Raw genomic sequence first — 17,009 nt, forward strand, 5'->3', positions numbered from 1 at the left:
CAGGTAACTTCCCGTATTCCCCATCCTGGTATCTCCTGAACTTATCCTCCAACTTAATGATTCGAAATTGGATTGGATCCTCTTGCTGTCAGTTAGCATTAAGTTGTTGGCGTAAGTAAGGTGCATTCTGATTTAGATGCTCGCGTAAATCGGGTTGCCTTCGATTCAAATGCTCATGAAGATCTGGTTTTCTTCGTTCATAGTTACTCACGGATCTTGTATCTGAGTAACTCTCAGATTGATAAATCCTCATATTGCTCATACTTTCTTGATCATCATAACGCCGAGGTCTACCTCCTTCTCGCATTTGTCTTCCTAGTTGACTTTGCCCCCGAGACCTCGAGTGTCCCGAGCCAGAAACTTGCCTCGTCTTGCACAGGCCTTCTCCTTCAGAAAAGGTTAGATACACGCCCTCTGTTTAGGTACGTATATGCCTCCTCCCTTTCAAATCGAGAAGGACGCTGGGGGTGTCTCGGTGGTAACCCACTTGTTCTAGGTTGAGTCCCATGATTTCTCTCGTTATTACGATGGATTTCCTGTTCCTTAGTTTGGGGTTGCCTTATGTTGTTGTTTCTATGAGAAGCCTCTGGCACATCATTGTTTTCATTTCACTGATTCGTAAATCCTTGGGGTCTTTGAGGTACTTCTCGACGAGGTGCTTGATTATTTTGTCGTTCATCTAATGGAACATCCCTAGTTCCCCCAGGTTGCTCATCCTGGGTGTTTTGGGATTTCCTTGATTTGTTTCTTGCCTCCTGGTTCTTGAACCCTGAGGTCTACTTCGTGGCCTTCTTGCTCCAAGATCAGGTTAATTCTGTGCATTGTTTCCTTGAGTCACCCTGGCCGCTGCAGCCTCTCTTTCCAACTCAGCGTTTCGTTGGTTAGACTTGGCTAAGCGTTGCTGGAGTTGTCGATTTTCCAAATCTAATAATAGTACATATCTAATGGGATCATAAGCATCATCACTTCTGGGTACATACCCTGTAGTATCATTGGTTTCTTCATTCCTTCCTTCTGGGTTTTGGTTATTACCACCATGATTCCTTCTTGAATGTGTTGTTCCAAAAGTGGGTGGCCTTTGAGAACCCATTGGTTCTTTGCCAGGACAATGTGTAGTCTCTTCAGGGCGGCTATTATCGTTTTGATTATGATCAACCATGGATAGATTTTGTTTGTAAGGAGGGATTTTTCTGAGTTTTATCACGTAGGCTCTCAATGAAAGCACCAAACTGTTAACGCAGATTTTCATAAACTAATAATAATCCTTTTTCGCAATAAACTTAACACAGAAATTATAAAGATTAAATAAGTATAATAAGTATAATAAATACAATAATAACACCAGGTATTTTACGTGATTTTGCAGTTAAATCTGCATACTCCATGAGTCTATCTTATTCAAGATAATTCTGAGTATTTTTATACAATATACAACTGATAGTATTTTTCTCCCAGATTTTCCATCCCTTTTGCTATGGAATTCGCCCCTATTTATAGGAATATAAGTTGGCAGTTATTTACATTTTAAATTTAAAATACATAATAAATTCATAAAACGTGGGAATTGATCATGTTTCATTCAAACACGTGTAGATAACAATTGATAATCGCATAACAGCTTTTTATTCTTATCCTTAAAGACGGTTGATGCTGATTTGGATAACAGCATCTCGCTTTGCCTGTAAATGGTCAATGCTGAATTTGAATAATCATATGCCTTCTAGCAATGGCATGAGCACTAGTGTACTGAGCAAACTTAAGAACTTCTCTTTGACCATAAGGCCTCGTAGACTGGACAATCATGTCCTGCATATTTCCAAGTTGTTACACTTAGTTATTGTAATGTATACAATACGCTAAGTATATTACAACTTATTCACCTTGTCAATATGTCTTGTGAATAGCGAGGTGGATGTCTCACTATATACTGCTCGTGAATACTTCAAGTAACTTCACTTATTCTTTTAAAATGAATCTTGTCCTTGGATCTGTGTCTTCCGAGGCAGGATAGTGTCTCGTCAATACAAACATTAATAGTTTTGTATCCTTATCTTACCTAAGACTATATAGTTAGCGAGTTATCAATATGCTTCTATTAATTCTATATTTAATGAGTTATTCCTTTTTGCATTAAATGATATAATCATTATTATACCAAGTGGTTCATATTCCACTTAATTGACACGTGTCAACCTCTGAAGTGTAGCCGAATTTCAGGTATAACACTGCCTATACTCGGTACTCTAGTCATACCCAGTGCCGGCTCAAGCTATGGGCAAGAGGGGCAATTGCCCAAGGCCCATTATTAAAAAAAAAGGCCATTTTTCTACATACATATATGCATATGATACATTAATGTAAACTAGCTACATTTTTAACCAAAAAAATAATAGTGGCCCAAGAATAATAAAAAAAGGGTCAAATTCTAATATTAGTATTCTTATATACAGTAACTTTCTTTTTTTAAAAAAAAAAATATATTATAAGAAACTAGTAGTAGTACAATGTTATGCCACTTTTACAAGTAAATTAATTTTTTTTTATTCTCTATTATTATGTTATAGGTTTTATACTTAAATAATACCAATTTTGTGGAAAAATATAAAAACCGATTATACTATAAAGTATTTAATTCAATTTTACTATGTTAAAATTGATGGATGAAGATAATATATTAAACAATATCGAATGAATCTTGAATTTTTTAAAGTTATAATAGATATTTTGATAACTAAAAATACTTGATTATTTTTATATATATATATAAATATATAAAATTGATTTATTTCTAATTACTTATATTTTTTTATGTAATATTGTGAAATTTAAAGAAAAATTTTCGAAACTAAAATTTATAAAATCTTATTCTTAAGATCATTTGTTTTCTAAAAAAATTAAATGAAATAGTAATGTTGTCAAAAAAAAAATATTAAATAAATTTTACTATGATTATTTAATAAATAATTTTGCGTCTCAAAAGGCTAACAAAATAAACTTTTTAGAACTCGTTTGGAACGTCGTATTAGGTCATATTGTATTGTATTATATTGAATTGGATTATATATCATATTTTTATATAATACTATGTTAAACTTTAATTTGTACTAAAATATTATATATTTAGGTATCTATAAAAGTTAATACCACCTATAGTTTTACATAAAAATATTGCATAAATTACAATTCAATATGATACAATACAATACAATACGACCTAATACGGCGTTCCAAACGAGTCCTTATAGGTTTATCTTTTGGTTGATTCATAAAATATATATGTTTGTTTATCATTTAATTTCTTATTTTTTTATATATACATATAGTAAAAAATTGTTATTAAAAGGCCTTTATTTTGAAGCTCGCCCAAGGCCTCCAAATAGCTAGAGACGGCCCTGGTCATACCAATGTGATTGTATTAATCCGTACTTTGCCAAACATATATCCATCAGTATTCAGTGCAATTCTTTGTACACTAATACAACTCTTACTGATATTTTATCTAATAGGCAATCATAAAACATGCACGCTAAACATCTAAACACATATGATGCTATTATAATAATCTTACCTTGAATCTGATGATGGGAAATAAACTTTTTCTAACAATTTCTTTTATTTTGATAGCCTTTTCGTTTTTTTTAATTCTTATCTTCTATCTATTTTTTAGTATCAATGTATGTCCCTAACATAAAGTGATGAAATGTAGAAGTTTGCAATGCCGACTCTTAATATTGCTGATTCGAGAGTGGGCATCGAGCGGTGAGTCAAACCTGGTTTCACAAAGATTAAAGTCAATGTTTTCGGGGCTATTTTTTCTGAAGAAGATGAATTCGGGATCGGCTAGGTGACCAGTGATGTGTTGGTTCTTCAATTGCAACGGTTCAGAGGTGTAAGGTGGGGGTTTACCAATCGGCTATGGTGGATGCTCTTGGTTTGAAGGAGGTTTTGAGTTGACAAAGGATAGTTGAGGTAAAATCTTATTGTTTCAGTTTAGTCCAAGATGTTCTTAGATCAATCCATATGGTATCACCTTATGGTAATGTTGTTAAGAACTGTAAAGTTTTAATTGCTCAACTTAATAATGTATTTGAATTTTATAAATGATATGCGAACAAACTAATTTATGCACTTCGAGACTCTGATCATAATGTTGATTGTGCTTATAGTGGGATAACTGTTCTGTTAATTTTGCATTCTTGATTTCAGATTTGATTTATTGAAGTTGTATTTTCATTTAAGGAAAAGAAGAAGAAGAAGGTTATGCTACCTTAACCTAGTACATCCACATCTCATATTTTCCACATTACCACAGGTTGGAAATATAATACAAACTTGACTTCTGTTAAATGTTAATATTAATAGTACATGGTAACCCTAAAACTTAATTATATTGCTACATACTCTGTTCTATAGTAGCAAGGTGCTCGGACCACTAGTATAATACAAATTCAGTAGAATTTCTATCTAATTATACTTTATTCAAAAATAACTTCTAATTTATTATATATAAAAACAATTAAGATTTAATTTAAGTCACTTATAAATAAAAATTACCTCAAAATTATAATTAGTTATATATTTTTAGGCTTTTTCCAGTTTTAACCAAAAAAATAACAATATTACAAAAATATTTCCAGCTGGCCAAATAAACAAATATACAACTCAAATAAAAAAATTTACACAAATACCACTTACACACACCTTTAACCCAGGATCCATGCTTCCTGGGTAACTATCACGCAACCATCATGCAACTACACAGGAACCCAACGCAACCGAAACGAAAATTCAACCAGAAAGAGAACCACCATTAATTCTGGCGAATTCACCTGAGAAGACGACCTGAATCAATCAAAATAGGGCTGTTTCGAATTCATAAAAAAAAAGTGTAGAAAAACTACTGCAAAACTAAAATTCAACTGGAAATCCAGTTTAATTTGCATAAAACTAATGTCCTGTCTTCAATTTTTAGATCTATGAAAGGCAGATCTCAAAAAGTTGAATTGGAGTTCCCAAACAATCCAACTCAAGTATAATCCAAAAAAAATATACATCAATACTATAGTAAAATATTTATCTTGGTGTATTTTTGTTATTTTCCAAATTTCTAATGGTGAATTTGTTCATATTAAATCACAAAGAGACATGTAGATAGAGTTACGTACATGAAAATACTGTTTTAATTTTTAATGTTTCACAACAGTTGCATTACAGTTGCATAAACATTTTGCTAACAGTTATTTCGTCTAATTGAAACCTTCGTCTGATTCAACCTTCGGCCAACCACCCAGAAACTTTTGTCTGATTGAAACCTTCATCTGATGCAACCTTCGGCCAACCACCTAGCAACCACTCTGCAACCATCGTCTAATTGAAACTTTCGTCTGATGCAACCACCGTGCAACCACGCAGCAACTACTCTGCAACCATCATCTAATTGTCTAAGTGATGATAGTGTAAGTGGTATCTTGGTAATTAAAATTACATAAAAGGTATAAATGTTGACTTTACCTTATGGAGGTATTTTTGTAAATAAAATGTCAATTTATATTTTCTATGTAATAATTACTATATTTTTTTAAGTCTTGCATTAAAAAAGTATACCTCTACATAATAATAATTATATTTTAATATAAGATATACATACAATTTATAAATTTATTTATGTAAAATTAATAATTTCATTTCAAATTGTAATAGATATTTAAATATTATATTTACTCAAAATAATTTATTATGATATAATATTAACAATTATTTATTGTTATTGTTGTTATATTAGATAATTTTTAGTATTTTGATATATATTTTTTTTAGGAAGAGGTTTCAATGGTTACATTTTTATTGTAACTATCATGGTTACATTTTTTTAAGCTATTGGATTACTATTAAATGGTTGTGATTAATTTGGAAATTAAATAAAAATAAATAATAAATAACTTGTAACCTAAAAGTTACCTAATAATTTATTTCCTTATAAAATTTTAATTAAGATTACTTATATTTTAAAATTAAATTAATTATAATTATTAATTAATTTTTTGCAATTTATTACTATATAAGGATCTTTTAGCAATTTATTTTTTTGCACTTAAATTATTTAAAATTTTATAGCAAAACTTTTTATAATTTAAAATTATACACATATAATTTCATAATTTTAATTTTATTATACTTGTAACCTTAATTGTAAATTATTACACTTAATTATTTAATTTTTATATTTAAATATTTAAAAAGTAAAAAGTAAAATAAGTTGAAGAATTTTTTAGAAAAAAAATGGCTACACTTGTTATCGATTGACTAGCTTGAGGCTTCATACTTAGTTCATCTAATTGTAACAAAATAATTAAATATCATTTAAAAATAATTAATTATTTAAAAATTTATTATAAGAAGAGAATTTTATTAATTTGTGTAAAAAAAGTTTAATTTTTGTAAAAAAATAAATTTTATTGTAAATAATATAATTAAATGGCTTAATTGTTAAAATAATTAGAGTAAGGATTTAAATATAAATAAAAAAATTATTTATAAATATTAATTGCTAAAAGAGGTCTTGTTAAATATTTAATTAATTATTTTAAGAAAATAGTTCATTATAATTAATTAATTCTAAAAAAGGAATGTTTACCTATTAATAACCTGCTATTAGAGGTAAAAAAAAAATGTAAGCATATGGTTACAATAAAAATGTAACTATTGAATAGTCACCTATTTCTTTTTATTGTAATTCTATTTAGTTATATCTTCTCAATTAAAATGTAATTTACTAAATGTATTGTTTTTTAATAGAATTTTAGTGTACATCTATCTAATTAAAATTATTGTTTGTTGTACCATGTGTCAAAATCTCAAATTGATTTTTTTTTTCTTTTTTCTTAAAAAAGGCAAAAAACTAATTGGGTTACCACAAATCTCAAATTATTATTAGAAAAATAATTTGCTTTATTGAAAATTGAACTCATATCAAACATGATTATTGAGTCCCCATAACAAGAAAGAATACATCTTTAGACTTCTAACATATATCTCTCTCACTCACACCCTGCAGAACAAGTTATTAGAAGAATTCAGAGCTACTGTTTCACAACATTCAAACCTTTGCCTATAATTTTATTATTGGAAAACCAATACATTTCACCATACAATTAAATGTTATTATGGTAGATACGGATGACCCTTGAAATTTCTTAAAGTGAAAACTCAAACATCAATGGACACCCAAGAAGTGGTTTTGTATTAAAAAAAAATAATAATAAAAAAGAGAAATAAACCCATCTCATGTTGATAACTTGATAAGGACTAGTCTTCCTTGAGAAATACATTTTATTTCTTATAATCTAAAAGTAAAATTGCTAACTGCTTTAGATGCCGAATCCACTCCTGTCACTCAAAATTTGTAAACCATTTCTTCTGTATAACCAAGTTCTTTAAGTATGCCAGAGACCTGCAAAAAAAGGAAAAGAGTAATGAACTCATGAAACTATGAAAGTGTAATAGTAATAACTTTTGTGTGTTAAAAAATCAGGTTTATCTTCAAACCGCAAGAGACAGAAATATGGCTACTACCTCTCCTTGTGACCAGTCTTTGGCCTTGCCACCAGAAACATGCTTCATCATCCCAGGAGGGCCACATACCTGCACAAGTAGAAAAGGTGTCACATATATGATGTAACCGTATTTTCCTATATTTATCTTCAAACCTGTATGTAAGGTTTCATCAAAAGGAAAGGAAAGGAAATAAATTTAAATATGAACCAGATCTATAGAGACAATGCTTGCTGGTAAAGGGATTCAAAAATGTCTCACTTGTCATGGTGCTTGTAAATTCAATTACCAGTTCAATTGTAAACTTATTACTTACAAAAGTACCAAGTATCTCACATAATGAATAATTCTAATCAAACCAACATTGAATCGGGAAACAATTTAGAAACCAACAACCGTCTTATAGTGAATAAATGTATGATTAGGATAGACTTAGTCTATATAAAACCTTTTAAAAGTAACACTTACAAGAATGAGAGAATCTTCACCAGGACCAGGTAAGCCTTTTACAACCATCTCCTTTGAGATAAAACCTTTGCCCGCTTTCCAATTTTCTGTTGGATTATCAACTGTATAGAATACCTGAGATTTTTCCATGCCGTCGAAGTAAAGAAAGCCAAATTTGTATGAGACAAATATCATTTTCAATGTGTTCAGCAATGTAGTATCTATATAATAATAATAATAAAAAGGGTACCTTTAGGTTTGGGTGGCTCGCTGCAAGTAAGTCAAGTTTCTGTTTAAGCAGTATGTCATCTGGGGAGACGTTAGCATACAAAAGAGAAACCTGGGAGAATTGAAGGCAACCATTAAGTCAAAATGAGTCAGACGCTACAGATTGTTGTAAGACCCAAGTAAAAATCGAGAGCCAGAGAGAGTGAGAGAGGGAGAAAAGGAGAGAGAAAGAGAGCTTGGTCACTTCACATACAATATTTTAATAATGAAACAATAAGTGAAACTGCAGCACTTATAAATGTCCAATTTATCTTTGAACTAGATCAAACTATATGAGGTGGTTCTGAATCTTTTAACATTTACATGGGAAAAGAATGAGATTGTGAAATTGCCAATAAGACAGCTCATGTCTCACCTGTGTATTGTCATCCGGATTTTTCAGGATAGCCTCAATAACCTGAAGCATTGGAGTAATTCCTGTGCCACCAGCAATCTAGACAAAAGAGAGAAAATGTCCAATTGCTTTTTAGATAAGGTTACAATCATGTTATTTTAGATAAAGTTTATCAATCATGTTATTTTAGGAAGCACTCAAGAATGAACACATCTTTAACAGGAAACAGATTGTTGGCAGGAGAGCTACAGAATAGATGCAAAACCAATAATAACTAAGGGGGGGTGGGATAATCAATATACAGATACTAAATTTTTCCGCTTAATTTATGTTATAGCTATTACTACTACACCTTCCCTTACCATTCCAATGTGTTTCTTCATATTGGGAGAATATCTGAGCTTTTCAATAGGCCTGTGATAATACATGATGTTGATTATATACATTATTACAAGAATATCCCCTTCTGATAATAGTTGTAGAAAAATATAAAGTACCCTTTCACTTCAACCACGTCGCCTGGCTTCAAGCTTGCAAAATGCTGACTCATTTTTCCTTCTGGATACACCTGCAATTAATAGAAGAAATCCACAAGTTACGCATTAAATAACCTTAACAACAGGAATATGAGGAGTATGTGACCCCCACCACATTGAGGATATGTAGAACTCCAGATAGGCATACCTTAATCAATAAATCAAAATACCCCTTTGAATCTGGATCTGATATGGGAGTGTACCTGAACATCAACGAGATGTACATAAAGGGGGAAAATACTAAACATAAAATAACATAGTCTAGTTAAGCAAGGCCTCATTTATATTTGTACAGTGTAAGTACTGGTAACTATTACTCTATTATGATTTTCTCAGCACAATGACAAAAATTGGGAAAATAGTAAAATGCTTTAAATCGAGGATGTTATATTTGAATAGGAACTTACGGGCGAACTACATATTTTGGTTTCCCTTCAGCATCTTCTCCTAATGGAGCCCTGCAGTTAACAAGAAACACTGTTCAAAAACAAAGTGGAAGGAAAAAGAGGAAAAAAATAGAAGCTGATTGCTTGCAAAAAGAAATTTGAGAACCAAGTTTACTAATTTTGAAAAGCAGTGTACCGCGTAAGGAGGCAGGAAGCGACATCCAAACCCAACTTGGCGGAGGGATCAAATGAAAATCTGGTATTTTGTGAAGGGAAAAAGAAAGAGTTAACATTTTTACCCAATTATAAAAAGTTAAAATAAATAAGAAAACAGGCAGTGCAACACATGAAATCACTACACTGAAGTCACACAGATAATTCAGCAGCTTCTATTCCATTCAAACAAGTGAGCACTTACCTGAATAATTTAGTATTGTGGCTAACCCTAGCAGTGTCTTGCAACTTGAATTCAATCCACGCATCTGGATTTAATGCTGAAAATAGGTGACACACCCAGTGAGCGTACATGCTATGATAGTGTTATGGAAATCTTAATCCAAAGTCCTTAAGATAGTTCAGCTTTACGAAACAGTTCAGAAAGGCCACAACTTAAACATGTACGCCAAAATTTAACGCATGATCATCTGTCATCAAAGAAAAGGACTCACCAACTTTTGGGCCTGTTTCTTCCTTGATTGAATCTAGTTGAACCTGTTAGAGCACAAAATGAGGAATAGTAAACATTTAAGACAATTAAATTTTCAAAGGAATGTATTAAATCTACAAGTTTTCACTACCCTTCCATTCATTTGACGACAATTTTCTTTAAACATCATTTCAGCAAATGATAAAGAAATTCACAACAGTCTGCACATACTCCATTATAAATATTAATCAAACAGATTCATTATTCCAATTCACGAAACTTAATCATAAAGATTACCGATCATACAAACACAAAAACCTTTACTAACGTTTACAACACCAAAATTTGTATCTTCAACAAATCAGAATCCTCTCATCACAATCAAACACTCAAAATTGCATCAATCGAGAAATCTTAATCACAAACCCTTAAAGATACAAAACTAACCAGCATTGCAATAAGCAAGGAAAAATAAATAAAACCCTAAAAAAATAGGAATCACAAAGAAATGATTACCAATTCCGAGGAGGAATAGTAGTACAAGTAAGAAAGTCCACCAGAAAGTGCAGCAAGAGCTCCAAAGGGGATACCAGTTGTGGTGGACTTGCGTTGGCCATGAAATGCTGCTAATGGAGTAGCTTTAGCCAGTCTGTGAAAGAAGGAAGCCATTTTTGTTTGGTTTTTTAAGCTCAGAAGACGAAGGAGAAGCAATGAAGTTGAAACTAGAACAAAACGAGAATAGAAGCAAAGAACAAAGGCCAAAAGGTATTTTATTCCCTACTTCCGATCCATTATTAAAGTTTAAGGTCACCTTACGTGGGTGCTTTTTATTGGTTAAACTATGTAAGGAAGAAAACAAATAGGTTGACTTTGCTCTATGGGATATAATGAAAAAGGGTTTTGAGGAGAGAGAGAGAGATTCGCTATGGAAACTGGAAACCCTAAAAATTAATTTCCCTCACTCGTCTTAGCCGCAACCAGCCCTAGTCCACCCTCCGCCACCACGCACGATCATCTTCCCAGCCTCACCGTCGGCGACTTGCTTCTGGCACCCACGACAAGGTGCAGCCTTGCTCCCACCGCGCACGAAACCGTAGCGTGCTTGCTTCCACCACACACGACATCGGCGCCTCCCACCACCCTCCGCCACATCACCACCTCCATCTCTTCTCCCTTCCACGCTCAACAGCTCAAGATTTTCTTCCCACCCTCTGAGCTCTGTCTATTTCTCCCTTTGCCCGAGACGAAAATGCAGGTTTCTAACTCACACTCATGGTTTTTCTTTGTCATTTCTTTACTTTTTTCTAATTGCAAGCTCACTCACATCCTTGGTTTCTCTATGATTCTTTTTCTTATTCAACTATTTGTCTACAACATTTCAGATTTGAGGTAATCCAACCTCCTCTTCTTTGTTTGTGAAAATTTTCGGTAACACTCGAATCCGTTGTTTAATTCAGATTTTTGTATATTTATGTGATTGTATATATGTGTTCTGTTCAATAATGGCATAAATTTTGTTTTATATTGTGTTTGTCTCCTCTGTTTGGTTTAAAAATTGATGTTGAAATTAATAATCTCTTCTTTGGGTGAGGTGAGATGAGTTCAGTTATACAGTAGATTTATAAGTGTTTTAATGTTGTTAGGTAACTTTGGGTGTGGATTTAATATTATAAGTATCTCACAACAATGTTAACTTTTCTTGTATGACATATTTCATTTTTTTCTATTTTGTTTCTCAACAAGGTCCACACTAACTTATTTTGAAATAGCTATAGCATATTATTTACAATTATTATCTGATATGCCGCTTATAATATTTTCAATTATTTACAGAAATCAGTTGCATATCTAATCAACTTTTCAGTGAAGTTTTCTTTGAACCAACCTCTATTTTGGACTGCTTATGAATTTTTAACTATGAAACTTTGCTATAAAATTTATTACGATAGTAAGAGCATCTCCATCAAATAAGTGATGCAAAACTAAAAGATATCTCATTTAGCAAAAAAAATGTGCTCCAATTGATGTTTTAGAAGGTGATGCAAATTTGAGACATAGTGATCTAATTTAGCACTACTTTTGTGATGATGCATAATTTGCATCACCATTAATACACTACTTTTTTTATTTACTTATGTATCATTTTTGTTATTTGATTAATATATTTAGCTATAATATTACATTATGAACTATTTATATTCTTTTCTGTTGTTTGCATAATAAAATAAGAATAAAATTAATAAGAGTTATTATTTCTTTAATATTTTTATTTAAAACATTAAATTTTGCATCAAACTTTCCAATTGTACATTGGAGCACAATGTTAAAAATTGGTGCAAGTATAAAAAAATTTTATTTTTTGTGCCAAATATAACACATTTTTTACATTAGGTAATTTTTTTTTTTTGCGTTATTTTTTTTGTTGTCTTATTCATATCTTTTTCTTTTTCTCCTTTGGGATAAAATTATGTTAGGCTTTGTGATTAGAAAATACCACGAAAGACAAAGACAGCAAAATTAAAAGGAAAATAACAAACTAAAAGAAGGAAAGAAAAGAAAGATGCAGCAGCCAGCGTCCATGATCCCTGTGATGCCTTCATTTCCACCCACTAACATCACTACTGAGCAGATTCAGAAGGTGCCATTTTCTCTCTGGTCTTTTCATGGTTGATGTGTTTTGTCTTTGAAAGCTGAAAGCTTTTGTTGATTAATTTGTGTGTGCGTGTGTATGGGTTTTTGTCTGTCTAAATCATTTTTTTGTATCTTTCCTTTTTTTTTACTGAATCTCTTTGTTTATTCTTCAATATTAATAGGTTTTATTTTTCAATAGTGGGTTCAGGTTGGAAATTGTTTTTGTCATTTATAGCTATAGGATCTTAATTTGGCAGCAGAAAGACACGAATGGGATTAGTTCAAGGAGTGGAAAAATATAACTTTATTTACTGAGGAAATCTTTGGTGAAAGACAAGATCATTTTACTTTACAGATTCATTGTGTACTTAAATTTTGGTTAATGGCGATTTGATGCAATTGTATAAAGGAAGATATTTAATTAATGTTGTTGGAGAGTGTGTCATACAAAAGGTTGGGATTCAATATTTAAATTGTCCTTGTCAGAAGTTTTTGATACATTCTGAGTATAAACGTTATGGTATTTAACATATTGCTTTTCTTAATATGTTATTTCACAATGTGTTAATGTGCGAAGCTGGGAGACTTGAAGTTGGATTTTTGTTTGCCCTTTGCCTGAACTTTGAAGTAATTTACTTTTCAATGGATATAGGATCTTGCGTATCAACGTGGTTTGTTAGTGGATAATTGTACTTTAGGAGCTTCCCACGCTAAATTAACTAAAAAACGAAATCTTTAATTCTGTTAGTATATCTGTATATAATTCCTTTTTATGGATATCACTATCAGGTATATGTACTTCTTTGCTCCTTAAAGTTTCTTGGTATGTTCACATTACTTGTGTTTATGCCATTATGTAAAGTCCTCATTTACTCATTTTACATGAATCCTTTTTTGTTTTGGGGCTAATATTATTCGTTGTTCTTTCTATGTTTCTTCATAGAATGATGACAAGGGTTGAAAAATAAATTGCCTATAATGTCTGTTTATTTCAGTAAAGCGTTATATAGGATTACTGCTCTAGATTACTTTGGAAGTTAAAATAAGAAAGACGTTAAAGAAACAAATTTAAATGGAATTATGAAATGAAATCATGTATCATATTAAACAATTTTAGGGAAAGACGAGACAAGGTTGTTTGCTTCTTCAATTTCGGTTTACTACGAACTTGGTGCTTGTCATCACAACATGTATTTTCACTGGTTGCATTGCATATTAAAACTTGGATTGGGATTCACCTTTTTTGCCTTTCAGAATGTTGTATTGTATTTGTGTATCTATCTTGATTGGCAGATTGTTATATTAATTTTTTGCAATGATGCAGTATCTTGACGAAAACAAAAAGTTGATTCTAGCAATATTGGACAATCAACACCTGGGAAAGCTTGCTGAGTGTGCTCAGTAAGTTACATCTCCTCTTATCTTAACGTGGTTGTATGCAATTTTGTTCTGATGGGTCAGAATTTGCATCTGTTGCCTGAAAATTCTTGGTTTCCTCTGCTAGATGTATTACATGTTTGAATTGGTTGCCAGTTGCTTACTTTCTTTTTTTTTTTTTTTAAAAAAAAAAACAGATATTCTTATTATTTTTCGATGCATATTATTGCATTTAGGAGCTTCAATTGAGAATAAATATCAGTTTCTAATGTATTTATCTATTCTCTTTAATAGTCATATCCTTCATCTCGATTTTGGCTGTGAAGTTTAATGTGTTTCATGTGTTTCCAACTGTGCTACATTGCCTTCTAATATTTTTGATGTGTTATATGATCATTAACTTTGCAAGTCAGATAGCGGCAGAAGGATGTAGGGATATTGCTTTAAAAAGTTAGAAATTAATTCATGTTAGTTTTATTTGCAGATCAATTATTGTTAGCAATTCATGAGATATAAGAATAAGATTATACTGTGTAATGTTTCTTTTAGCATTACCTGCAATATTTATCTACTACAAATACAAGTTGGTCATGCAATTAATTTTTTATTTTTTATTGTATTGGTCATACAATTCTAAGATAACTAACTAGGCAACTCTTATATATCTTCTACACTCAAATTGGATGCAGTTAAAGCAGTGAAAGAGCTAGAGGTGCTCTCCTCTATGCTTTTATATTCTTGCATTAGAATTACACCTGGGTTGTTGAAACTTAGTTTTTAATACCCAAATGTTAAAGTCTGTGTTATTAGCTGCTTGCTTGTACTCACAATAATATAACTTCATTTACAATGGAACGGTGTTGATCTAGGTATCAGGCCCAACTTCAAAAGAATCTGATGTATTTAGCTGCAATTGCTGATGCTCAACCACAGACGCCAGCAATGCCTCCCCAGGTTTGTAGTAAGCAATGACCCTAGTTTTGGTTAATTTATCTTTTCATCTTTTAATGATTTACTTGCTCATTTACTCTTACAGATGGCTCCGCACCCTGCGATGCAACAGGGAGGATATTTTACGCAACATCCTCAGGCTGCAGCGATGATGCAGCAATCAGGTATTTTTCCTCCAAAGATGCCAATGCAGTTCAATAATCCACACCAGATGCAGCAGGATCAGCAACAACAGCAACAACAACAGCAGCAGCCGCAGCAGCAGCAGCAGCAACAACAACAACAACAACACCACCAACAGCAACTGCATCAGCAGCAGCAAGCAGCAATCCATGCGCAAATGGTAATGAGACCGGCTGGGACCAACAATGGTATGCATCCAATGCATCACGTTGAGGCTACTGTTGGTGCAGGAGGCAGTGTTGGGCCTAATTCAGCTGCTGGCCCAAACGAAGGGCGTGGCGGTGGCAAACAAGAAGGTTCTGAAGCTGGGGCAGCTGGCGCAGATGGTCAGGGGACCTCAGCTGCTGGAGATGGAGAGGACCCCAAGTGACAAGGCCCTGTTAGTCATTCCATATGGATGCATGTGGATGTTGATAATAGATGGTTTTGTACTTTTATGCTCTTGACAATCTTGCTTAAAATTTAGTGGTTACAGATTAGGTAGGTAAGAGTCTGAGTTATGAGTCTCTTGGCATGCAGTGAGTCGTGTGTTGAAATGGAACTAGCAGTAGGAAAGTGAAGGTTTGGAATGGAAGCTAGTGGTATGCTGTAATTTATGTATGTCAAATAGTAGTAGGTTAAGAAGTCATCACTCTGTTCCAAAAGTTGCTTGTCTCAGCAATAAGTTTTGATAATTTATCGTTTAGTTTCTTAGAATCTTCTCTGAAAAGGTTTGGTCAATTTTTCTATGCGAAATCACTAAAAAGAAAGGGGTTTTTGGTAAGTTTGTAGATATAAAAGTAAAATGGAGGACAAGAATTTAATAATGTAAGAAACTAACACTACAACTTTTGTCTTCTCGACTTACTGCTTGCAGCAAGTTTGTATACATTATACATGGTTCGAAGAACTATCTTTCCTTTAAAAGAAGAGTAAATACCATTGTTGATAAAAGTTGCGGATTGGATTGTGTTTTGTTGAATAATAAAATACTTTATTTTACAAATTAGTATTCAGAGTTGATTTTTTTTTTTTTTTGGCGTTTGGTAACAATTTTTTTGATCATTTTTTTTGTTTTTAAAATTGAAAAAGTGAAAATATTTTTCAAAAACATGTTCTATAAAATTGTTTTTACTTTTTAATTAAGAATTAAAATTTTAAAAACAAAAGAAAAATCACTTTCAATATTTTTTTTAAGCAGTTTTTTTTCTTAATCAATATTTTGGACATCAATCAAACTCGGACCCAAATCCCCCCACGGCCTTGGTGCTAAATCCGACCTCTGACCTAAACCCGAATCAGACCCCGAACCTAGACTCGACGTAAATAAAATCAAAAAATGAAAATAAAACTGAACTTTATAGAATACACTTTTGTTTTTGTTTTTAAAATTGAAAAACAAAAGTAGTTACAAAACGTATTTTTGTTTTTTAAAAACAAAAATTTTATTTTCATTTTGTGATTTAAAAATTAGAAAACAAAAGTGTTACCAAACGGCAACTTTGTTAAATAAAACGTAATAGTAACTCAATATAGAAGTAAAAAAAAAATCTACTTTACCCAAATTGGTTCAAATAATGTGTACTAAAATAATTAGTGGGACAGTGAGGGCACACTAATTTAAGGACTATTAGATTTTTTTTCATATAAAAGTGTTATATAGTTATTATATTTTTTAAATCTATTCGTGCTAAAAATTA

The 17,009-nt window shown here is 31.8% G+C and overlaps 2 protein-coding genes across 4 annotated transcripts; one reads left to right on the forward strand and one right to left on the reverse strand.

Moving 5' to 3' along the window:
• Positions 1-7,085: 7,085 nt before the first annotated feature.
• Positions 7,086-11,055, reverse strand: LOC115695745 (NADH-cytochrome b5 reductase-like protein). Its single transcript, XM_030622821.2, has 13 exons — positions 10,705-11,055; positions 10,211-10,253; positions 9,961-10,036; positions 9,739-9,798; positions 9,564-9,614; positions 9,305-9,359; positions 9,118-9,188; positions 8,983-9,034; positions 8,642-8,719; positions 8,249-8,338; positions 8,020-8,133; positions 7,573-7,641; positions 7,086-7,450 (listed from the first exon to the last, which is right to left on the reverse strand). The coding sequence occupies exons 1-13, from the start codon at positions 10,855-10,857 to the stop codon at positions 7,394-7,396; spliced, it is 969 nt and encodes a 322-aa protein (XP_030478681.1). The 5' UTR covers positions 10,858-11,055; the 3' UTR covers positions 7,086-7,393.
• Positions 11,056-11,065: 10 nt separating this feature from the next.
• LOC115695746 (GRF1-interacting factor 3) lies at positions 11,066-16,026 on the forward strand. Of its 3 annotated transcripts, none has more exons than XM_061117151.1 (6): positions 11,071-11,439; positions 11,571-11,616; positions 12,663-12,826; positions 14,144-14,220; positions 15,066-15,150; positions 15,233-16,026. In XM_061117151.1, the coding sequence occupies exons 3-6, from the start codon at positions 12,749-12,751 to the stop codon at positions 15,698-15,700; spliced, it is 708 nt and encodes a 235-aa protein (XP_060973134.1). In that variant the 5' UTR covers positions 11,071-11,439; positions 11,571-11,616; positions 12,663-12,748; the 3' UTR covers positions 15,701-16,026. The 3 variants fall into 3 exon arrangements, with proteins under 3 accessions (XP_060973135.1, XP_060973134.1, XP_030478683.2); XM_030622823.2 differs by having other exon boundaries at positions 11,080-11,443; XM_061117152.1 differs by lacking the exons at positions 11,571-11,616; positions 12,663-12,826 and having other exon boundaries at positions 11,066-11,443.
• Positions 16,027-17,009: the final 983 nt, after the last annotated feature.

Source organism: Cannabis sativa, chromosome 6 (assembly GCF_029168945.1).
Source record: "Cannabis sativa cultivar Pink pepper isolate KNU-18-1 chromosome 6, ASM2916894v1, whole genome shotgun sequence".
Classification (NCBI taxonomy): Eukaryota; Viridiplantae; Streptophyta; class Magnoliopsida; order Rosales; family Cannabaceae; genus Cannabis; species Cannabis sativa.